This window comes from Galeopterus variegatus, unplaced genomic scaffold, assembly GCF_000696425.1.
Source record: "Galeopterus variegatus unplaced genomic scaffold, G_variegatus-3.0.2 Scaffold1825, whole genome shotgun sequence".
Classification (NCBI taxonomy): domain Eukaryota; kingdom Metazoa; phylum Chordata; class Mammalia; order Dermoptera; family Cynocephalidae; genus Galeopterus; species Galeopterus variegatus.
The window spans coordinates 316,999-340,072 of record NW_007727936.1 but is presented as its reverse complement, the minus strand read 5'-3'; the positions used below and the strand labels follow the sequence as shown (position 1 = coordinate 340,072).

The 23,074-nt window shown below is 52.0% G+C and overlaps 2 protein-coding genes across 3 annotated transcripts in view; both read left to right on the top strand.

Annotated features, from left to right (window-relative positions):
- NME4 (NME/NM23 nucleoside diphosphate kinase 4) overlaps positions 1 to 1,187 on the top strand; it is a 2,604-nt gene extending 1,417 nt beyond the window's left edge. For both annotated transcript variants that reach the window (XM_008579183.1, XM_008579182.1), the window contains 2 exons: positions 121 to 233; positions 763 to 1,187. In XM_008579183.1, the coding sequence (XP_008577405.1) occupies positions 121 to 233; positions 763 to 886 (237 nt within the window). In that variant the 3' untranslated portion in view covers positions 887 to 1,187. The remainder of the gene's footprint in view (positions 1 to 120; positions 234 to 762) is intronic.
- Positions 1,188 to 2,000: 813 nt separating this feature from the next.
- DECR2 (2,4-dienoyl CoA reductase 2, peroxisomal) lies at positions 2,001 to 18,320 on the top strand. Its single transcript, XM_008579181.1, has 13 exons — positions 2,001 to 2,096; positions 2,836 to 2,904; positions 4,083 to 4,134; positions 4,767 to 4,902; positions 6,283 to 6,407; positions 6,485 to 6,578; positions 6,757 to 6,861; positions 7,132 to 7,349; positions 7,609 to 7,728; positions 14,270 to 14,320; positions 15,754 to 15,839; positions 17,977 to 18,050; positions 18,281 to 18,320. The coding sequence occupies exons 1-8, from the start codon at positions 2,017 to 2,019 to the stop codon at positions 7,347 to 7,349; spliced, it is 879 nt and encodes a 292-aa protein (XP_008577403.1). The 5' UTR covers positions 2,001 to 2,016; the 3' UTR covers positions 7,609 to 7,728; positions 14,270 to 14,320; positions 15,754 to 15,839; positions 17,977 to 18,050; positions 18,281 to 18,320.
- The last annotated feature ends 4,754 nt before the right edge of the window (positions 18,321 to 23,074 follow it).

Genomic DNA, 23,074 nt, shown 5'->3' with positions numbered 1-23,074 from the left:
GGGGGGGGCGGGGGGGGGACACGCGGGCGTGTCCTCCCCCAAGCGAAGGGGAGGGCCCTAGATTGAGCCCGGGGTCCTTGGAGCTCCCACTTCTCCCCAGATTTTATCTCTCTGCTGCAGGTCTGGGAAGGGTACAACGTGGTCAGTGCTTCGAGGACCATGATAGGACATACTGACTCTGCTGAGGCTGCCCCTGGGACCATTCGGGGAGACTTCAGTGTCCACATCAGCAGGTACAGGGACTCTGACACATTCGGCCCCCCTCTGGGGGGTGAGGAGGGCCAGTTTTGGGTGGCAGCCTGCTCCTAAGGCAAGTCCATGAGACCTGGGTGTTTTGCTGGGCGGAAGGTTAAGCCAGAAGAGCCTTTTGATGGTGGGACACATCTAATGTCGGAGAGAGCAGTTTTTTCACAGCCCTTTCACTCACATGGGAGATGATAAAGCACTCCCTTTGTGCTGTATGTGTACTCTGTCACGTACACTGCTATCTGACTATCTTGCCAGACACCCCAAGGGTTGGGATGGGACAACTGGTGGGGAAACGAGGCTCCCAGAAGCTGGAGTTTGGACTGGTCTATGAGATTGTAAGAAGCTGAGGCCAGGCTGGAACCCAGTTTTCCAGCTTCCCTGTTATTCCTTTCCCCTCTGCACAATCACCCCCCTTGCTCCCCCAGGCACAGGGCAGTAGACTGTCTCTGGGACCCCCCTCATGGTGCATACTGAAGCCTGAGCCTTACCTCTGCTGCCTGTCACTTGCCACAGGAATATCATCCATGCCAGTGACTCTGTGGAGGGAGCCCAGAGAGAGATCCAGCTGTGGTTCCAGAGCAGCGAGCTGGTGAACTGGGCAGATGGGGACCACCACAGCAGTGTCTATCCAGCCTGAGGGTCAAGCTGCCCTTGGCTGCCCCAGTGTGTACTCGGGACCAACTACCTCCATCAACAAGAACTCAAGGCCACACCCACACCCGACTCTCCCAGACCACTTCCCTGTCCATTTTCTGACCCATTCCAGCCCAGAGTTTGAGCCACCAACTTTATGTGCCTTTCTGTATCCTAAGCCAATACAAGATTGGACCAGATGCTTTCTGTACCAAAGTGCCCAAAAGCATTTGGGATGTTTTCAAAAGTGGGTAGTGTGACCTCCCCTCCCCCAAAGGAGAGACATTAAAATTCACTGTGCTGAGCCTGGGGTGGTGCACTCATTCTGCCTTCTGCCATCTCTGAGGTAGGAATGACACTTTTATGCAAGTTTTAAGCAGTTTACGAGTAAAAAGGAAGCTTACTGTCCAGCACACCCAGGAGGGGATCCATAATTTTTGACTGTATGAGCCAGGCAGGGATCCAGAGACCTCCAGCCTGAAATCCGAGAGAGTTCAAGCTGAGCCCCAGGCTTGGTGCTGTCCCAGCCCCCATTCATCTGAGCCGGCTGTAGGAGGAGCACCCTGGGCAAGAAGGGAGGCTGCAGCTGGAGCGGGCAGAAGGGGCAGGTGGGGGCTGAGAACACCCCAGGGCAGAAAGCCTGGTGACCATGGTCTTCCCTGCTTTGTGGCCTCACCCCACCCCCGAGTGCTGAAGTCGCTTTTCTCTACAGCCTAGGTGTGTCTCTGTTCACTTGTCACAGGCAGCAGACACTTCCTATCATTGCACCTGTTGAGGCCTACTCGGTCATTACTTATTCTTTTCGATATTGGTGACGGATGTCTAGTCCTGGGTTCACGGCATCGGCCACTGCCTAAGCCTCCGCATGACGGCAGAGATGTGAAAAAGGCTCAGGGTTAGGGAAAGCTCGAGTTAACGGATCTCGGTCGTGGGAACGGGCCCGCTGCACCTCACTGCGCCTGCGCGCGGGCCCGGACCGACTTCTCGTCCCAGCAGGCCGCGCGCAAGTCGGGACGAGAGCCGCGGGAGGCGTGGCTGTGCGTCAGGGGCGGGGCGGTGGGGCAGGGCGAGGCTCGCTGCAGGCCGCTGGTTGTAGGCTCCGCAGTTCTTGTCGTCCTCGCCTCCTCCAGCGCTATGGCCCAGCCGCCGCCTGACGTGGCAGAGGACCATTGTCTCCCTGAGTATCGCCACCTCTTCTGTCCGGACCTGCTCCGGTGAGCTGCGAGCGGGCCCGCTCCGGGCGCCCGGGGAGGCAGCCACCGGAGGGCTGTCTCGGGGACTGGGTGGGGACCGCGGGTGGGCGGCCCTGGGACGCAGTGCCCCGCAGCTCGCCTTGGTACTGCCGAGAGCACGTTTGTGTGTGCCGGCCGGTGTCTGCGGGCGACCCCAGCAGTAAAGCCTTCTTTGATCTTCAGGCTTGGGAGTCCTGGGAGAGTGGGGTGAGGGACCGCTGGGAAGATTTCTGTGTTTAGAAAACATGTCTCACTTGGTAACTTTCTGAATAGAGAATTTTAGGTTAAGATCGTTTTACCTGAAGACCCAGAAAGCCTGGGAATGCCAGGTTTTAAAAAGCAGCTTTTTATTTTCTTCTTACAAGAGTCATGCATGGGGCTGGCCAGCTCTCTGAGCGGGTTAGAGCGTGGTGCTAGTAACACCGGGGTCCAGGGTTCAATCCCTGAACTGGCAAGCCTCTAAATTAAAAAAAAAAAAAAGTTATGCCTGTTCCTTGTCAGCATTCAGAGTGATAGCAGTTACCAGTTCAGAGAGTCAAAGTCCTCTGTGGGACACCCCCTGTCTTCTGCCCAGTTAACAGAGACCTTTTTTTGGCAGCTGGCTGGTACAGAGATGGAACCTCGGACCTTGGTGTTCTCAGCACCACGTCTAACCCACTGAGTGAACTGGCCAGCCTAATAGAGCCCTCTTTAAGGAGGCTTCTTTTTTTTCTTCTCTCAGGGACAAAGTGGCCTTTATCACGGGCGGGGGCTCTGGCATTGGGTTCCGGATTGCTGAGATCTTCATGCGGTGAGCACTGCTCTGTGCATCTTCCTGTCTCTCTCTTCTCCTTGCCTGGACCCTGCTGGATCTTGGGACTCTTTGACAAGATGCTAGTGGGTGGATGAACTCCTCCAAGGAATGGGACCATGGATGTCACCCACCTGCCCAACAGGGTCAGGAGCTCATAAGAGGGTCTAGGGAGGGGTCAGGTGCTACCCTGTGGGGAGGCAGGACTCCAGGCTCTCCTAAAGGTCAGTGGAGACTGTGTGGCTCTGGCCTTGAGGCCTCCTGGGGCCTGCGGGGCTGGGGTCAGGGTGTTCGGTGCCAGACCGCCATGCCATGCAGAGCACAGTGTCTCACGGGACACAAGTTCTGTAACCTAGCTAGAGGTCAGCAACTTGTCACCCCACTTGGCAGAGGCCCTGAGTTAGGCCGAGGTGGGGGAGAAGGACCCTTCCCCATTTCCCCCCAGGCCCCCATTTTTCTTTTTTCTTTTTTTGGGCAGCTGGCTGGTATGAGGATCTGAACCCTTGACCTCGGTGTTATCAGCACCACGCTCTACCGAGGGTGTAACCAGCCAGCCCAGTCCCCCATTTTTCATACCAGAGAAGTTAGTCCCACAGGAAGAGATTTTTAGATTCTCTGAGCAGAGCATGGCCATCTGTGCTCAGGGTCATTTTGAGGATTAGGTGGGATAGTGCAGCTCCCATGGGACCTGCTCAGCAGTTGGCAGCTGCTGTTGTCATGTTGAGGCTCAGTTTGTCTGGAGGTGGTGCAGGTAAGCACCCTGCCTCAGAATGGACTCTATCTTTCACTCCAACCCCACAGATAGAGGGGGACTGGGCATGTGGAGCTGAGCCAGGGGGACCCAGCAGGCTCTATGCAGATATTTGGCCTGGAACTGTGGCCCTCAGCTGCCTCTGTGCCATGTACATGGTGTTTGGGGCAGGACCCGCATGCCTGTGTGACTGGGCTACCCTGTGCCAGAGAGTCCTAGAAACTCCAGAGTGGGCAACAGCAGCACCCACCTGAGGTCCAGAGCTGCTCGGCTCTGCTTAGGCCCTGTGCTCTCTGCCAGCTGTGCCTTCAGCCCTTGACTGGTACTTCTGCCTAAGAAACCCTGGGAGAGCTCTGCTTAGAGCAGCTGGGAGGAGCCCACCTGGGTGTGTCCCACACACCTTCATGCCTGCTGTCTGGTTTTGCAGGCATGGCTGCCACACGGTTATCGCCAGCAGGAGCCTGCTCAGAGTGTCAACGGTGAGAGGGCCTCCTGTGGCCCTGTCCACGGGTGGCACTGGGTGTCCTGAGCCTGGGCTGGGAGAGTCCTTAGGCCCAGGGGATGGTGATACCTGTCCCAAATATGGAGATTCAGTGCAAGTGGTCCCCCAGAGATAGCCTGAGCTTTTTTAAAAATGTGATTATTGAGTTCTGTGAAGTGCTCTCTCATATGGAGGGTAATGTGCCCCAAGAGAGATCTCTGGACCCACAGGGTTATGAAGGTGGTTCACATGTCCCACTCATCTTGGTCTTTGACATAGGAGAGTCTCACTAGTGCCATGGCTGGCCTCAGGCAGGGATGGGAAGTCAGCTGAAGCTGCTGTTGGCAGTTGACCGGTGATGGTAGTAGCCTGGAGGGTGATGTGGAGGAAGGATTCAGGGACAGGCGGCAGATGGTGATAGAGAGTGTGGGATGTCCTAGAAATGTCCACCAGGGGTCCTGGCCCCAGGGAGTAGCCACTTGTAGGCTTTGCCTCCCCAGAATGGAGTCCAGCAGCCATCCCAGGGTCACAGTAGAACCTGGATACATTGTCCTCACCAGATTAAGGCTGTTTCTCCAAGCCAAGGTTGCTGGGCTGCTGTTCACCTCTCTCTCCCTGTCTGGCTTCTAGGCTGCTAAGAAGCTGGCTACTGCTACCGGCCAGCGGTGCCTGCCTTTATCTATAGATGTCCGAGCTCCTGCAACTATCATGGCTGCTGTGGACCAGGCACTGAAGGACTTCAACAAAATTGACATTCTTGTTAACTGTGAGTTGGTGTTGAGTGAACCCAGGGAGCTTCTGACAAGTCAGCAATCCTGTTGGGAGGGGTAGGGACTGTGCCAGAGAGCCGAGGTGCCTGCCCCAGGCTCACCTGCACCTGTTCCAGGTGCGTGAGGCCGAGACCTAGGCTCCAGGCCTCTGCACCAGCCCTGAGTCTGCTCTCTCCGGGTGGTGGGTCTGCACAGCCTCAGCTCGAGTGGACGCCCTATAAACATGACTGAATCAGAGTCACCAGTGCTCTGTGTTCTGCAGTCACCTTTACAAAAAAGCGATAGACTTAATTTTTTTTGGTATGGTTTTAGATTTACAGAATAATTAAGCAAATAGTATGTAGAATTCCATATACCATCCCCCATAGTTTCCCCTATTATTGACATCTTGCATTTATTACCATTAGTGAACCAGTATTGATATGTTATCATTAACTATAGTCCATAGTGTACATTAAGGTCCACCCTTTGCTGAAATTCCCTTTTAAAAGCATTCCTTGGGCCGGCCCAGTGGCGCACTGCTACAGTGCGCCGCTTGAGGGCGCGGCGGCGCTCCCGCCGAGGGTTCGGATCCCACATACAGACCGGTTCCTGCTCACTGGCTGAGCGAGGTGTGGGCGCAACAACGAGGGTTGCGATCCCGTTGCCGGTCCGGTCTGGTGCGGGCGCGACACTGAGGGTTGCGATCCGTTGCCGGACACGAAAAAAAGACAAAAAGGAAAAAAAATAAATAAATAAAAGCATTCCTTGTATTGGTTTTTTGGAGCTAATAAAGTATCACGACTTGGGTGGCTTACAACAACAGAAATGTTAACTTCTCACAGTTCTGGAGGCTACAGAACCAAATGAAGGTGTCCGCAGGGCCGTGCTCTCTCTCAAGGCTCTAGGGGAGAATCCGTCTCATGCTTTTATCTTGGCTTCAGTGGTTGCGGGCGATCCCTGGCATTGCCTGGCTTGTTGACGTGTTGTTCCACTTCCTACCACCCTCTGCTCACGGCCTTCTCCTCCGTGTGTCTGTATGTTCTCTCCTTTTCTTATAAGGACACCAGTCATTGGATTTAGGTCTTATTCTAACTCACTGCAACCTCAACTTAACTTGATTACATCCACTGATACCAAGGGCTAGGACTTCAGCATATCTTTGGGAGGGACATAATTCAACCCATAACATCCCATCTTACTCCTTTCGTTCAGGAGTTTATCCAAATGCTTGGGCCTTCTTCCCTGTCCAGCTTGGACCACCCTGAGGGTTTGTAAGCTCTAACTGTCCACGGGGCATCTGGGCTCCATCCTGCACCCTCCCACCAGGGCTGCTGCCCACCCAGCACCTTGTTTCCCCAGGGCTCCAGCACTCCCTTCTGTCTCCTACTCTGCAGGCGCAGCTGGAAACTTCCTGTGTCCTGCCAGCACACTGTCCTTCAATGCCTTCAGGACTGTGATGGAGATCGATACCATCGGCACATTCAACGTGTCTCGTGTGCTCTATGAGAAGTTCTTCCAGGTGGGTGTCCTCCCCTCTGGCCAGGGCCTCCCCTCTTCCTGCTGCCTGCTCACCGCCCCACCCCTCGTGTGTTTCAGGACCATGGAGGGGTGATCGTGAACATCACTGCGACCCTGGGCAACCGGGGGCAGGTGCTCCAGGTGCACGCAGGCTCTGCCAAGGCGGCTGTGGGTACGGCACCCCTCTCCTGACCATCCGTGGGGCCCAGCAGTGTGTACGTGAGGCTGAGCCCGGCTGTGGGCAGCAGAGAGGCCTGGTCTTGGCCCAGGGCCCCCACTCAAACCCAGGCCACCCCAGAAGGCGGAGCGGCCCTGCATTCTCCCCTCATATCTGCCTTTCTTCTGTGCAGATGCAATGACACGGCACTTGGCTGTGGAGTGGGGTCCCCAGAACATCCGCGTCAACAGCCTCGCCCCTGGCCCCATCAGTGGCACAGAGGGGTTCCGGCGACTAGGTAAGGCTCTTGGGGTGTCCAGGCCTTCCACGGACCCTCCCCTGGGTCACGGGGCACCCATGGAAGCTTTCAGAACCTTGGTAGGGTATATATTGAAAAGCCCTATGCAGGCACTCTATGCTTGGCCTGTTCCTGCTCCACTAGGCGTTGGTGATACTAACAGTGCCTCTGCCATTCCCGGCTGTAGTTCCGGGAAGGAGCTGGCTGGGGAGAGCGAGGGGCTGTGGAGTCCTGGCTTCACAGTGGCCTGAGCCTTCTGCTGCCCTCCAGGTGGCCCCCAGGCCATCATGAGCACACAGGTCCTTGGAAGCCCCCTGCAGAGGCTGGGGAACAAGACTGAGGTGGCCCACAGTGCCCTGTACCTGGCCAGCCCCCTGGCATCCTACGTAACAGGGACAGTTCTGGTGGTTGATGGTGGAGTGTGGCTGACGGCTGCAAACAATATCAAGAGGCTGGCGGATTTTGAACTTTTCTCTGCTAAGCTGTAGGTGAGTTCTGCTCCTGCTTCTTGGGGCCACCTGTATCCTTGGTTGCCCCCTGCCCTTGCCCTGCCAGGTGCTGCTGTGGAATTGAGGGCAGGTCTCTGCAGGACCATCCTCCCCATCCTCCCTGCACCAGCCCCAGCCTGACCACATGGGGGTGCTGCCCCAGTGGGCTGATACAGTCCCCACAGACTGTGCAGGAGACGGGGGCTGGTGCTGCTCGATCTTCCCTGGTGACTGTGGCCTCTGCCGACATTTCTGGCAGGTGTGAATGGCCAAGGCGGAGGTGGTGTTCTGAAGAGGAAGCGGTCGTCAGCGTGCTCCTGAGTTCCCAGGACACCTCCTGCAGGGCTCTTCTGGAGAACTTCCTCCCTTCCCTTCCCTGGTACATAGCCAAGCCAAGAGTGCTAAATCCAAATCTCGCAATCCTAGCAGCCCAGCCCTTCCTCTGGGGACCGAGCTGTTCCCACACTCTCCTTCCCATGGCCCCACCTTCCCAGCAGGATCGACCAGGTAGTGAGCTTGGCCTGCTGACCTGTCCCTGCGGTGTCTGACCAAGAGCCAGGTGGGAGTGGTGATACGGCCAACATTCGAGGATGTCCCCCTGCCCGTGGTCAGGGGCTGTCCCGCCTGCCTGTCCTTCCCAGCCCCAGCTCTGGGCTGTCCTCCTAACTCCTCCTGCTTGTGTTCAGTGGATGTTCCTTGAAAGCTGCCCCTGCCTTGGATGGAGAGCAGCCACCACTGCCAGGCTTGGTGTCCTGGGTCCCCTTTGCCGGGGGGTGCAGGCTGAGGGACGGTATCCCCTGCGTGCCCTGGGGCACCCACAGGGGCCTCCCCAGTGGGTTTTGGTTCTCTGTCATTCAGGGGCTGACTTTCTAGGCCCTCAGGTGGCTGGTCCCTGTCACCAGCACCTTCCCTCAGGCCCCGGGGGATTGGGAAATTCCAGCCTATCTTTCGTTCATTTCATGGTGGCTGTCAATGTCTGGGTCCTGGACCTGAGGCTTGTTTTCTATTCTGTGGTTTAAAAAGTCCAGGTTGTTCTTGTGTCTGTCACCTGTGAGCAGCTGGCCCACAAGGTCCCACCCTTCACTGTCTCTGTACCACTGGCTTGCAAAGCATGGTTCCTAGAATTTTGACAGAAAATGCATTTTCTTAAAAAATAATCTTTTTTCTATAAAAACAACTATTCATTCGACTTCGCATATAGAAGGAAAAGGAAAACAATTAAAAAGGATCCCTGGTGATCTTGTCATTCAGAGGTAGGGGTTATGTTTCCTTCCTGCCTTTTTTCTGTGGAGTTTAGAAAACTCTTCTTTTTTTTTTTAAAGATGACCAGTAAGGGGATCTTAACCCTTGACTTGGTGTTGTCAGCACCACGCTCAGCCAGTGAGCGAACCGGCCATCCCTATATGGGATCCGAACCCGGGGCCTTGGTGTTATCAGCACCACACTCTCCCGAGTGAGCCATGGGCCAGCCCCCTAGAAAACTCTTCTTGCCGGATGCTCAAAGCCCCCATCCTCAGGCCCAGAAGTCTCCTCTCTCCTCCTCCAAACTCCCAGCTCAGCGCTACTCAAAACCCCCAAATGTTTTCAGCCTTTACTTCCTGAGAGAGAGGAGAAAGGGTTTGGTATCTTGATAGGGTTCCACCCTGCCCCATCTGGTAAACACAGTAGTCAGCTCACAGGTGTTCAGTCGGCTTCAGGAGACTTCATCTCTTTTCTTTTCTCTCATGTGCTGAGTCGCAGGAAGTCACCACACGCTTTTCTCCAGACTGATGTGTTGACGAAGGTATCACTGCACTGGGGACTTCAACATGTGGGTTCTAACCTGTAAAACAGAACAGCCATAGTTACCCCGTAGGAGGGTTAGAAGTGGCAGGTGCTTTTTTGCCAGCAGCAGCCCAGTGGCGGCAATGCTCTGGGAGTTTCAGCCAGAGCCCTTCTGTTGGCAGCATTGGAGCCACATTCATATCCACAGCACCCCTGTGCCCAGCCTTGTTCAGCTTCCCTGGAGAGTGCAGAGGTGGCCTCTGTGGGGTCTTGTCAAAGTAAGAGACTGAAGGGCCGGCCCGGTGGCGCACTCGGTAGAGTGCGGCGCTTGGGAGCGTGGCGGCGCTCCCGCCGAGGGTTCGGATCCCATATAGAGACCGTCTGCTCACTGGTTGAGCGTGGTGCGGGCGCAACACTGAGGGTTGCGATCCTGTTGCCGGTCGTGGTACAGGCGCGACACTGAGGGTTGCGATCCTGTTACCGGTCACGAAAAAAGACAAAAAGGAAAAAAAAAAAAAAAGAGACTGAAAACTACAACCACAGGCAACACCAAATGCTTCAGTGGCCCTTGAGTGTGGAATTAGCTGGGCTCACAGTTAATGTCAGCCAGTGCTTTGGGAATCACACAGGTGCACCATCTGTGGGGCTGAGTCACACATCCTTCACCTGGAGCCTGTCTGTGGACCTTTGTTTCAGGATGGAAACATCCTGTTCCCCGATGCAGCTGGTGAGGAGGGTGGGATGTTGGTTCCTGAGCCATCCCTGTCAAGGAAATGGGCCCCAGGAGGAACCCCTTCTGAGCAGCACACTCCTGGAATGAGCCAGAAAGCCAAGTGTGGTTTCAGCAAGATGCCCAATTTATTTATTTATTTTTAAAGATGACCGGTAAGGAGATCTTAACACTTGACTTGGTGGTGTTAGCACCATGCTCTCCCAAGTGAGCTAACTGACCATCCCTATATAGGGATCTGAACCCGTGGCCTTGGCGTTATCAACACCACACTCTCCCAAGTGAGCCACGGGCCGGCCCCCAATTTACTTTTAAGCCACACAAAGAAATATGAGGCTGGCCTTGACCCCATTCCTGATTTGGAAACCTGCTCTCTCAGTATGGGGACCAGCCATTGGAGACGAGGGGCTGGCTGGGCCAATGGATAGCCCAGAGGAGCCAGGCAGGGGGACAAGACCTCTCTACAGGGCAGCCGCAAGCCATGTCCCTAAGAGAGCCCCTCACCCTGACAAATTCCCAGCTTGCTCTTGGTCAGTCCTCCCCACTGAGTGCTGTGCATGAGACACTCTGGCTGCTGTTCCAGCTCCGCCCCAGGTGACCCTTTAGTCCGTGAAGAAGGCTGCCCCTCCCAGTCTTCCCGGGACCATCCTAGCTTCCACGCTAAGGAGCTCCTGTGTCATGGGACCAGATGTGATGGAGTCACGTCCCCAAGGAGGCAGAGGGAAAAAAACCCCAAAACATTAAAAACAGTTACTGGGAAGGGAGCTGCTGAGGCAATTATGAGGCCTTCAGAAATGCTGAGAGAGCTCTCTGGCCTGCGGTTCAGGACTGCTGTCCTTCAGAAACACCATCACTGTCTTGAAGACACAGAAAATGGCAGGTTACGGGCTGGCAGGTTATCCAGTTGGTTAAAACGTGGGGCTGATAACCCCAAGGTCCAAGGTTTTGATCCGTGTTTGGCCCAGCTGCTAAAAAAAAAAAAAAAAAAAAAGAGCCCAGTTCTCTGAAAAGAAGGGTAGTCTTTTATAGGTGAACTTGGGGAGGGAGTGTTCTGAAAGCTTAGCTGTGGAAGCTGACGTACAGGCCCTGATGCCTCTGAGCGTGCTCCTCGGATGCGGAAGAAGGAGTTTGACTTTCATCCTTTGAAAACTACATAACACCAGCTGGGGCACAGGGCAGCAACCCTCAGAAAGGCCACCATCTGGGGTAGGGTTCCCAGCCCCTTTTCCATGTCTTCATCAGTGTTCTGGGAACAGATGCACATTTTGGGTTTTTCTCCCATAGCCACCATTGATTATCTCACCACAAGGCGCAATACACAGAGCTTTGAGCATCTGATGCAGCTGTCGTGACAGGATGCACCACAGCTTTGGCACTTGATCGTGGCTCTCAGGCTGCAGGCACTCTACAGAAAGATGCTTTCCACCAAGATGCACATTTTTGTTTTTTGGTTTTTTAAAAAGATGACTGGTGAGGGGATCTTAACCCTTGACTTGGTATTGTCAGCACCAGGCTCTCCCAAGTGAGCCACGGGCTGGCCCTGAGATGCACGTTTTTAAAAGCATTGTGTGCTGCATCTGTTGAATGAACAGAGGAAAGAATATGACCCTGTTCACCCCCTACCCTGTTGTGAGCCATGCGGTTTATTTCTGAGACATCACTATGATCCACAGGTGGCAACAAACATCTGGGTGTGTTGATCTGTGTATATACAGAAAGTAAAGAAACCTTTAAATTGCCCAAAATAAACAGTGCTGATTTCGGGGGAGCTCCTCTCTGCTGGCTTCTGTTGCCATGGTAACTTGGTGCAGCCTGACTGTGGCTTGTGCATGCCACAAGCCCCAGCACCAATGCCTGTTTCCCACGTGCAGGGATCTGGCTGGATACCTCCTCGCTTTGGACATGGTCCACCCACCAAGTTTGCAGTAGCACCTGCTCTGACCAGGGGTTCTGGGGACCCAGAAAGGAGTATGTGCTGATCCTCTAGGGGAGGGGCCGGTGCCCCCAGCCATGGCTTCCTGTCTTCTCCCCGCCTTGCTTCGGTGCACATAGGCTTGCCAGCTGAGTGAAGGCAGGGAGAGTGAGGTGAGGAATCCCGGAGAACCTCCTCAGTCATGACATTTTGAGGTTCAGCAGATACTCCTCTGTCCTCTGACCTCCACATCATTTTGTCTTTATCCTGTGGGACAGACCAAGCCTGCCAAGCAGTGGTCAAGCCCCCAGCCTGGGCTGCATGTCCAGTGAGCGGCGGCCTGTTCTTGCCTGGCTCTGTACCGAGGTCTGAATGTGCCTCAGCTAGGCATCAGAGTCCTCTTGAGCAGGGTAGGCAGGCGCTGCAGGGTCAGGGCTTCCCGGGCTGACTTCAGCTCAGTGCTGGGGCATCAGCACCCGAGGGGCATTTCCCCTGGCACGTGTCAGGCAGTTCTCTGTTGGACACATGTGACAGAAACACACTCTGGCCCTTAAGATCCAAGGATAGGAATGTATGGGAGGATCCTGGGTTTCCTCTGGGGTTCCAAGGGAGGGATACCCCAGAGCTGAGGGGTGAGGCAGACATGGAGCTCCCGGGTGTGAGCCTCCCTTCTCTCACCCCTGCCTGGCCCTGTGAGCCTGAGCCTGCCCCTCGATGCAGCCCAGCCCCAATCCTAGCCCTGGCCACAGCCTGTACAAGCTGTAGCTCAGACCCTGGAGAGAGAGACAGCGTTCCTTTTGTCACACTCATGTCCAGATTGCTGAGGAAAGATGCAGATTTGCGGTTTGGGTCAGGTGTCTGGCTCTCATTCAATAAACCACAGCCAAGGGTTGACCTCACCCTGTGAGTGCAGCAACTCCCACTTTAACCGTCAGCACGGAAAGGGGCAGCTCCTATAAAATATGTCAGCAGACCACCCAGGGTGGGTCCTGACACCGGCCAAAGTCACTGCAGACCAACATGTAGCCCAGCATGCTGTTTCCTCTGTGTGTGTGTGCACGCGCGTGCGCCTTTTCACCAATCACATGACTCTCAGGTCTCCTCTTTGGTGCCTGGGTACCCAACAGGTGTCTGTCAAGGAAGAAATGAGAAATATTTGTCAGAAATACTAAGAATTAAATTTTAACTCTCCCACCACCACATGTAATTTGGACAATTTTTACACTTTGGGGAGGAGAGTGATGTGGACTAAACCTTCAGCTCTTAGTATAAGGTGACGGGAGGCTAAGAGAAGGGAGCCCTGCATTCATGTATGAACCTGTCCTCCTCAGCTCCTGGGCATCCATCCCCAGGCTGTGGTTTTGGCCTCAGGCCAGGTGTGGTGGGTGCAGAATGTGGACTCTAAGGAGCACCAGGCACAGTGGGAACTGGAGATGCTTTGTCATCACAGGAAGCTAGGAAGCAGGTGCTAGAGCTTCAGAGTGCAATGTTAAAATAAGAACATCATCAAAACTTGGGCTGAGTCAGGAGGAATTAAACTGTGCCTCACAAACTCATGTTCTATTTTTGCTCTAAGGAATGTGCTTTACCAAATTTGAAGGTGTGAGAAAAAAATCCTTCCCTACTGAATAAAATATCAGTAAACGCGAGTGGGGCTCTGTGGTCTCAACTGCTGGAGGCCACGTGGGGAGAGTGTGATCCAGACCTAACACTGACTTTACTCTCAGTCTACTTACTTATTTATTTTTTTTTGTCTTTTTCCGTGTCCGGCAACGGATCGCAACCCTCAGTGTCGCCCCCGTACCGGACCTCAGTCTACTTATTGAATACAAAATGTTAATCTAGTTTTCAAAATTGTGAATTTAAAATATTTGGCAGGCAGTGTTTGTTTATAGCCTTATTGTGGTATAATTGACATGCTATACACTTCATATACGTGGAGTGTGTAATTTGATGAGTTCTGACATATGTCTGCATCCATGAAACCACCAGCACAATCAAGGTTAGGAATGGGCCCATCACCTGCCACGCCTTTCCTTGCCCCTGGTAATCCCTCCCTCTCACCTCTCCCCACCCCATCAAACTCAAGTGACCGTGGATCTGCTCTCTGGCACTGTAGGTGAGCTTGCATTTTCTAGAATTTTATATAAGTGGAATTACACAGTATGTACTTTTTTCTGTCTGGCTTTTTTTATTGAACAGTATTATTTTGAGATTCATTCACAATGCTTGTAGTGGGTTGAATTATGTCCCCCAAAACTCACTGAAGCTTGAATTGTGTCCCTCGAGTTTTATGTATTAGAAACCTGGCCCCCACTGTGATTGTTAAGAGAGTGGAAAATCCTATTATGGTAATTGAAAGGTTAGATTGTAGGACCCTGCAGTAGTGAATGATTAAAAATGGTGGTCAGGGGTTCTGAGGGACTTAAAAGAAGAGAGAAGAGAGTCTGTTTCTCTCTGCTCTCTCTGTCATTTTGCAATATGATACCCTGCGTCACTGTCACCATCACCAAGACCCTCACTAGATGAGTTCCCTGGACCATGGACTTCCCAGACTCCGAAACTGTAAGCAGTACATTTTATTTTCTTTATAAATTACCCAGTTCTGTGTGTTTTGTTATAAGCAACAGAAACGGACTAGTACAATGCTGTATGTACCAATAGTTCACTCCTTTTCGTTGCAGAATTGTATTCCATGGTATTCATTCTCCTGTTGATCAGTGTGTGGGTTGTTCCCAGTTTGGGGTTATTACAAATAAAGCTGCACCACAGATACTGGCTTTCATTTTTCCTAGGTACCTAAGAGTGGAATGGTCACAGGGCCAGGTCATATGGTCGATATATATTTAATTTTAAAAGAATCTGCCTTATTATTCAACCTTAAAAAAGGAGATAACTGCCATTTTCGACAACATGGATGAACCTGGAGGACGTCATGCTGAGATAAGCCAGACACAGAAAGAAAAATACTTCACAGTATATTGTGGAATCTTAAAAAAAGTCAAATACATAGAAACAGAGTAGAATGGTGGTTATTGGGGCGAGGAGGGGGAGGGTATGGGGCAATGTGGGTCAATGGGAACAAACTTACAGTTACGTAGGATAGATAAGTCTAGAGATCTAATGTACAGCAGGACTACAGTTAATAATACTGCATTATATACTGAAAAATTGCTTAGAGAGTAGATTTTAGATGCTCTTACCACATGCAAAAAAAAGAGTAACTGTGGAAGGTGATGGAATGTTAATTTGCTTACCTGTAGTAATCATTTCACAATGTATATATATATCAAAACATGTACACCTCATATATACACAATCAAAAATACATTAATTGAAAAAAAAAGAGTATGGGGCTGGCCCATGGCTCACTTGGGAGAGTGTGGTTCTGATAACATCAAGGCCACGAGTTCGGATCCCTATATAGGGATGGCCGGTTAACTCACTTGGGAGAGCGTGGTGCTAACAACACCAAGTCAAGGGTTAAGATCCCCTTACCGGTCATTTTTTTTTTTTTTTTCCTTTTTTGTCTTTTTTCGTGACCGGCAACGGATCGCAACCCTCAGTGTCGCGCCCGTACCGGACCGGGACCGGCAACGGGATCGCAACCCTCGGCGTTGCGTCCGCACCTCGCTCAGCCAGTGAGCGGCCGGTCTGCATGTGGGATCCGAACCCTTGGCGGAGCGCCGCCGCGCTCCCAAGCGGCACACTGTAGCAGTGCGCCACCGGGCCGGCCATACCGGTCATTTAAAAAAAAAAAAATATGTCAGACTGTTTTCCAAAATGGTCAGAATGTAAAATGGTGCAGCCACTTTGGAAAACAATCTGGCAGATTTTTAAGAAATTATATACGCACTGACTGTATGACCTAGCCATTCCATTAATAGTGCCCAGGAAAAATGAAAGACATGTTCACGCAGCAGTCTTCCTGTACAAGGAATTCCAGAATCAGGATGGCTGGACAAAGGCCAAAGCCCTTCCTTCCTTCCTGTGTCCAGGACAGCAGTTGGGTGATGTGAGGGCTGAGAAGGTGAACTGTGATGCCTGATGAGACTTGACTCTTCCGTCACCATGGAGATAACAGGCAAGTCCAGGTGGAGACTGCACCAGCTCCATGTGGTGCTGTGGATGGGAGAGGAGAGCACCAGGCTCTCGGCAGGGAGAGGTTGGAGGACATTTTTGGGGGATGTCTTCTCTGCACCTTTACAGGAGGGAGAAGGCTCCCGAGCTGCAGGAAGAGGATGGGTTTGGGCACTGTGGGGAAGAATGCAGGGGTAGTCGGGTGCAGCAGCTGGAAGGCCGGGCTGACTGGTGGGGTGACCTAGGGGGTGGGGTGAGGCAGGGCCCAACAGCGGCTGGACCAGAGAGGGTGTGGTTAGAAGTGGAGAGTGTTGAGATCCTCACTGTGGAAATCCAGAGGAAAGAGGATGCGGGAGAGAATGGGGAGGGACGCAATGAGGGGACAAATTGCAGAGGAGGTGCTACTCTAGATGGGGTCGGAGGGTTAAAAAGTAGCAGAGGTCCAAATTAACCATCACTGAGGTCTGAGCCATGGGGGCCCATAGGATGGCTGGGTCACGAAAGAGGTGGGAAACGGGTGGGCAGGTCTCTGTGGCAGTCGAAGACCTGGGTCAGGGCTGCTATGTCTTGACATTCTTACTACTTGTAGAAAAAGGGCCCCACATTTTCACCGTGCCCTGGGCCCGCAGATTGTTTGGCCGGCCTGTGCAGGGTGAGCTTGGCTCTGGATGCCTGGATTGCCGGTCTGTGTGGAATGTCCATGGAATTTCCACGTGGCGGGTTGGGAAGGAGGGTGAGGAAGTGGGTGATCCATCCCGGATGACCACTCAGGGCCTGGGAGAAGATGCTCCATGAGCAGGAGGGGACTGACACTTGGCTGAAAGGTGGGAGCCGTAGGAGGAGGTGCTGGGCCCCTGTGGGATGGGTGCCCAGTTGCAGTCTGCCTGATTCTGCACCCTGGCCCCCCTCACAGGGCTGTAGCAGGTCCCTTCCTCTTCCAGCAGAGTTCAGCCCCACCCCTTCCTGGCCTCCCCTGGGCACCGTGACTGCCCCTGGTCAGATGCCCCAAAGCATTCAGTAGGCAGCTTCCACCTGGACCACTGGCTGGCTCCACCCTGGACTGTGAGCTCTTAAGCGCCTAGCTCCCCTGGAGCACTGGTGTCCAGCACTGTGTGGCCCTTGGTGCTGGCTGAGGGAAGGGGCCTACATTGGACACATCTGGAATACCTCACCTTGGGAAGGGGGCTTCTTCAGACAACCTTGCCAAAGAACCTGCTTCTCCACCCTCAGACTTAGCTCCCCAATGTCACTCCACCTCTGACAACTCCTCCCCATTCCCCACTGATTTACACAAATTACTTTCCAATCTTAAAAACAGAAATGCTGATGTAAAGGTGACATCACAAATAGGTGGGGAAATAACAAATAGTTTGTAAGTGCTGGGGAAACTGGCTCATGATGTGAGGGTCCCCATCTTGCACCACATAAAAAAAATACTCCAAATGGATAAAAGATGTATTTTTAAAAGAAAAAACAATAAATACAGACAGATGTCTTTGAGACTTTGGGCAGGGGATTTATTTATCTTATTTTTAAAGTGTTTATGAAATTCTTAAAATATGTGGACAAGCCCTAACAATAGCATGAAGTACCCACATGCTGACCACCCAGGTTTTTTTTTCATTGTACCTATTTATGGGGTACAGTTTGTTGTTTCAATACATGCATGTATTGTGTAATGAGCTAGTCAGAATAGTTAGCATAGCTATCACCTAAACATTTATCATGTCTTTGTGGTTATAACATTCACGATCCTCTCTTCTGGCTACCTTGAAATATACAATACAGTATTATTAGGTATTGTCACCCTAGAGCACCAGAACTCATTCTTCCTATCTAACCATAACTTTGTCACTTTGTACCGGTCTACCAACCTTCCCCTGTTCCCCACTTTCCCTCCCTTTCCCTGCCTCTGGTAACCACTATTCTACTATTTCTCTTCCTTTTTCTCCTTATTTTATTTTTCTTAATTGACCCTTAATAGTTATATATATTATGGAGTACAATACGATATTTGGGTACATTCATACTGTGTGCAATGATATCAGGGTGTTTAGTGCAGATGTGGTTCATTCATCTATACTGTTACATAATATTTCTTCACTATAGACTACACCTAAGTGATTCAGTTCTTTCTTCAGGGAAATATGAAGACCAGTGCTGCAATGAACACCCTTTTCCTGTTTCCTTGTGAATACATGCAAGTTTCTCTCTGGTAGGTACTGAGAAGTCCCAGATTGAAGTGTACAGACCTCTAGTTGTTCTTACACTCTCTGGAGTTATCTGATAGAGTTTGGATGTATTGTCCTCCTAGAACTTATATGGAAATCTGATCCCCAGTGTGGCAGTGTTGGGAGCTGTTTGAGTCATGGGGGTGGATCCCTCATGAATGGATTAATGCTGTCCCTGGGGGAGGGGGTCCTGAGTGAGATCTCGCTCTTTTAGTTCCCAGGAGAGCTGGCTGTTTAAAAGACCCTGGCACCTTCTCTCTCTCTCTCTCACTTCTGCCTGCCACGTGATCTGCTTGTACCTGCCGGCTGCCTGCCACTTTCTGCCATGAGTAGAAGCAGCCTGAAGCCTGTGCCAGATGCAGCTGTTCCAGAATCATAAGCCAAATAAACCTCTGTTCTTTATAAATTACCCAGTTTCAGGTATTCTGTTATAGCAGCACAAAATGGATTAATACATTATCAAACTTAACTTTTTATTCTGATTGGTGTCAAATGCCGTATTTACACATTTCCTTGATTACCAATGAGGCTGAGCAACTTTGTATATGGAACTGCTTATTCATATTTTGCCCATTTTTCTACTTGGTTGCTATTCTTTTACTTGTTTTTGAGGAATTCCTCGTGTATTCTAGGAATGGATCCTTTATTAGTTACATTCATTCTAAATATATCTTCCAATTTGCTACCCCAAAATTCATATGTTGAAGCCTGCTATGGTTTGAATGTGCTCCCCCAAAACTCATGTTGAAACTCAATCCCCAATGTGGCAGTATTGAGAGGTGGGGCCTTTAAGAGGTGATTGGATCATGAGGGCATAGACTAATGGATTAATGGGTTAATGGATTAATGGGTTATCATGAAGTGGAACTAGTATCTTCATAAGAAGAGAGAGCGAGGCCTGAAAGAGCACATTAGCACGCTAAGCCCTCCTGCTATGTGATGTCCTGAGCCACTATGGGACTCTGCAGAAAGTCTCCACTAGGAAGAAGTCCCTCACCAGATGTGTCCCCTTGACCCTGGACTTCCCAGCCTGCACAACTGTAGGAAATAAATTTAATTTTCTTTATAAACTACCCAGTTTTCGGTATTCTGTTATAAGCAACAGAAAGGGGAGTAAGACAAAGCCCTAACCTCCAATGTGATGGTATTTGGAGATGGGCCTTTGAGAGGTACTCAGGGTTAGGTGAGGTCACAAGGGCATGGCCCTTATGATGGGATTAGTGTTCTTATAAGAGACACCAGAGAGCTGGCTTGTTTTCTTTCTCTGACATATGAAGATACAGCAAGAAGATGGCCATCTGCACACCAGGAGGCAGGCACTCACCAGGAACTGAATCAGCTGGCACCTTGATCTTGGACTTTCATCCTCCAGAACTGTGAGAAAAAAAGTATCTATTGTTTAAGCCATCCAGTCTATGGTATTTTATTATAGCAGCGCAAGGAAGCTAAGACATCAGTCTCCAACGTGTCTTTGTCAAACAGAAGACTTCACTGAAACAAAATATTTTAATTAAGGTATAATTTACATATAGTAAACTTCATCCTTTGTGGTGTATAGTTCTGGGAGTTTTAACAAACACATACCGTTTTGGAACCACCATTACAATCAAGATATAGAACAGTTTCTTTATTCTAAGGAATTCCCATACTCCCAGCCTATACTGATCTGATTTCTGTCTCTATAGCTCTGGAAGGCTTAAATTTCAATGTATTTAATTTTATCATTTTTTTCCTTTAACGGTTTGTGATTTTCATTCTTGTATAAATAATTTTCCTGCTTCAAGGTCATAAAGATATTTTCCCACTTCAAAGTGTTGGGAAAATTGAATAATCAGTTCCCCTAGCCTTAGGTCAGGTTGGGGGTGGTGCAGCATGTTCTTTGTAAGCAAGTTGTGTGTGGGTGGAATTAGTGTGCGCAGCGCGGTTTTTTGCTGGCGTGGACTGCCTTGGGCGTCTGCTGCCCGCAGGCCATGCTCTTGAACCTACGGCTTCCAAAGACCTTTTTGCTGGTTACCTAGCTCATAGACCTGCGTGTGAGGGTCTGGTGACCCAGCCTCGCGTGTGAAGGGTTTGTGACCCAATCTGTGAATGGGCTTGAGCGGTCTGTGAGCTCCAGACCTGGCCCTAGCACAACAATTGGCCCAGTTGGTGCAGGATTACGGGCAGGTAAAAGAGCTCGACACAAGGTCGTAAAGATATTTTCCCATGTCTTCTAAAGTGTTAAAGTTTTGCTTTCCACCTTCGTGTCTTGATTACCTGGTAATTATTTTGTATATAGGGATATAGTTGTGAGGTTTCCTGTGGACCACTGGATTCTTTAAGAAACAGTTCATCCTTTCCTTATGATTAGCAAAGGCCCCAGGGTGAAAATGATAAATTTGACTACAAAATTAAAGATTTCTGCTTAATTTTCCCCATCAGGGGATCCTCACGGATATAGTTCCTGGAGGAGTCACAGGCAGGGAGAAGTTATTTTTAACTTCTGAAACTGATGAGGGATTTTATCTACAGAAAGTCAGAGAACCCAACAAGAAAATAAGCAAGTGCTACAACTAGGCAGTTTGAGGGTGGGCAATAAGAAATGCTGGACCACTCTAGCTCTCAGCTAAGTGCAAATAAGACAATGACGAGATGCCATCTTATGTTCCCTGGACTGCAAAACGGGGAAAATCACATGCAAGGTCTACTATACTTTTGCTGTATTTCCTCCCAGTTTTTAAAAATGTGCATTTTAGGCCTAGCTGGTTAGCTCAGTTGGTTAGAGCGCAGTGTTATAAGACCAAGGTCAAGGGTTCAGATCCCTGTACTGGCCAGGGCACTTAAATGGTGAAGAGGCCCTACCCCTGGGGAGGCACACACATCCTTTAACTTGCATCCCTCAGGTCTCCTGACCCACTTTTCCTTCCATGGGCCAGACAGGTCCACACGGCCAGGAATTTGCTGTGTCACTGTATTAGTCCGTTTGTGTTGCTAATAACAAAATACTTGGAACTGGGTAATTTATAAAGAAAACTAAATTTATTGCTTACAGTTTCGGAGTCTGGGAAGTCCAAAGTCCAGGGAACACATCTGGTGAGAGCCTTGTCCTGGTGGTGACTACAGCAACTCAGGGTGTCACGTGGTGAATATGGCAAAGCAGAGAGAGCCATATTCTGTGCTCTTTTTTTTTTTTTTTGTGACCGGCAAGGGGATCGCAACCCTTGGCTTGGTGTCGCCCGCACCGCGCTCAGCCAGTGAGCGTACCGGCCTTCCCTATATAGGATCAGAATCCGCGGTGGGAGTCCCGCTGCGCTCCCAAGCGCTGCACTCTCCCAAGTGCGCCACGGGGCCGGCCCCTGTGCTCTCCTTTTAAAGCCCTCAGAACCATACCCATGACCACTTAATCACCTATTCAAGGCCCCACCTCTCAACCATCATAATAGGATTTCCCACCCTCAACAGTCACAGTGGGGATTAAGCTTCAGTAAATTTGGGGGGGACATTCAATCCACTGCAGTTGACTACCCAGATAGTCTTTATCTTCTCTGTCTTCCCCTACAGGATAAAGGTCATGAGGAAGGGGGACCGGCCCGGTGGTGCACTGGAGAGTGCGCCGCTTGGGAGCGTGGCGGCGCTCCCGTGGAGGGTTCGGATCCCATGTGGAGACCGGTTCCCGCTCACCGGCTGAGCGCGGTGCGGGCGCAACACCGAGGGTTGCGATCCCGTTGCCGGTCAGTAAAAAAGACAAAAAGGAAAAACGAACGACAGGAACTGACACAGTTAATTAACATACTGCTCCTGACTGTACACTTGGAAACAGAGGTTCAGCTCCTCTCGTTCGTGCCAAAGCTGGTTATGAAACCATATCTGGTGCTGGTGCCCACGTGTGTAAAAGTACGAGTTCATACTTTCGCCTGATACATTTCACGACAGGCTAAATTTAGCACCCGCCCCGGGGCAGCTCACCTGCTCCTGACATGATCCCGTGTGGCGTCCCCTGTCCCTCTGACGACAGGGACACCTACAGACACAGAGGTAAGTCGTGGAAGACGGCCACAGAGCTTGGGAGATTGACTGTAGACTGGCGATTAATACTGCACATCATATTTTAAAAACCTTTGTCCCAGGTTCAAAAGAAGGTCTCATTTCACCCGCGTCCCTCTTGCTAGAAGTGAGATGGATCGCATTTTAGGGGCCCTTACACTCCGGATGGCGACTGTGCAAGTCAGGTTCTGCCTCTGCCGATCTCCGCGCGCGACCTCGGGCAAGACCCGGTCCAGATAGGCGCGGTGCGCGCGCGAGGCACGCGCGCGTCCAGCTCGCCGCCGCGGGCAGTCGGGACTGCGTTCCCCGCCTACCGACCTGCGAGAGCGCTGTACCCGGGAAGGACCTGGCCCCTGTGCGCATCTGCCCACTTGGGTTTATCGCTCGCCACTCGGCGCCGTTGATTCGTCCGCCCGGCGCGTGGGTCGCCGCTGCACCCGCTCGTGAGTTTGCGGTGGTAACAAGTGCCAAGGCCTGTCCTCGCGCGCCCCTCACCGCTGACGTCACGCCCGCGCTCATGGCCTCCGAGCACCCCCGCTCCCTGCGCCCGAGGCTCGGAATCCGGTATGGGACCCACGCGAAGGGCCGGGCGTCGGGGACAAGCCAACCATCCTGTCCTGTCCGACCGCCCGGTGCCTGCCTTTATAGCAAGCCGGCCAGGGGCGGGGCCACGAGGCGCGCGACGTGCTGACGTCAGGCCGCGGGGGCGGGGCCGGGGCGGCGGCGCTCGGGTACCCTAGGCACCGGTTCTCCTTAGTCTCCTTAGCCGCTTCGGCCTCTTCGTCCTCCTCGGCCTTTTCCGCCTCTTCCGCCTCCCCCTCAGCCCCTCAGCCCCCGTCCCCTCAGCCCCCGGCAAAGCTTCCCAGGCCTCGGCGCCTTCCCCGGCCGCGCGCAGCCATGGGCCCGCGCCCACCGTGCCGCCGTGCCGAGGGCAGCTGAGGCGCGGCGTGAAGATGGGCGAGGGCAGAGCAGGGCCCGAGCGCCA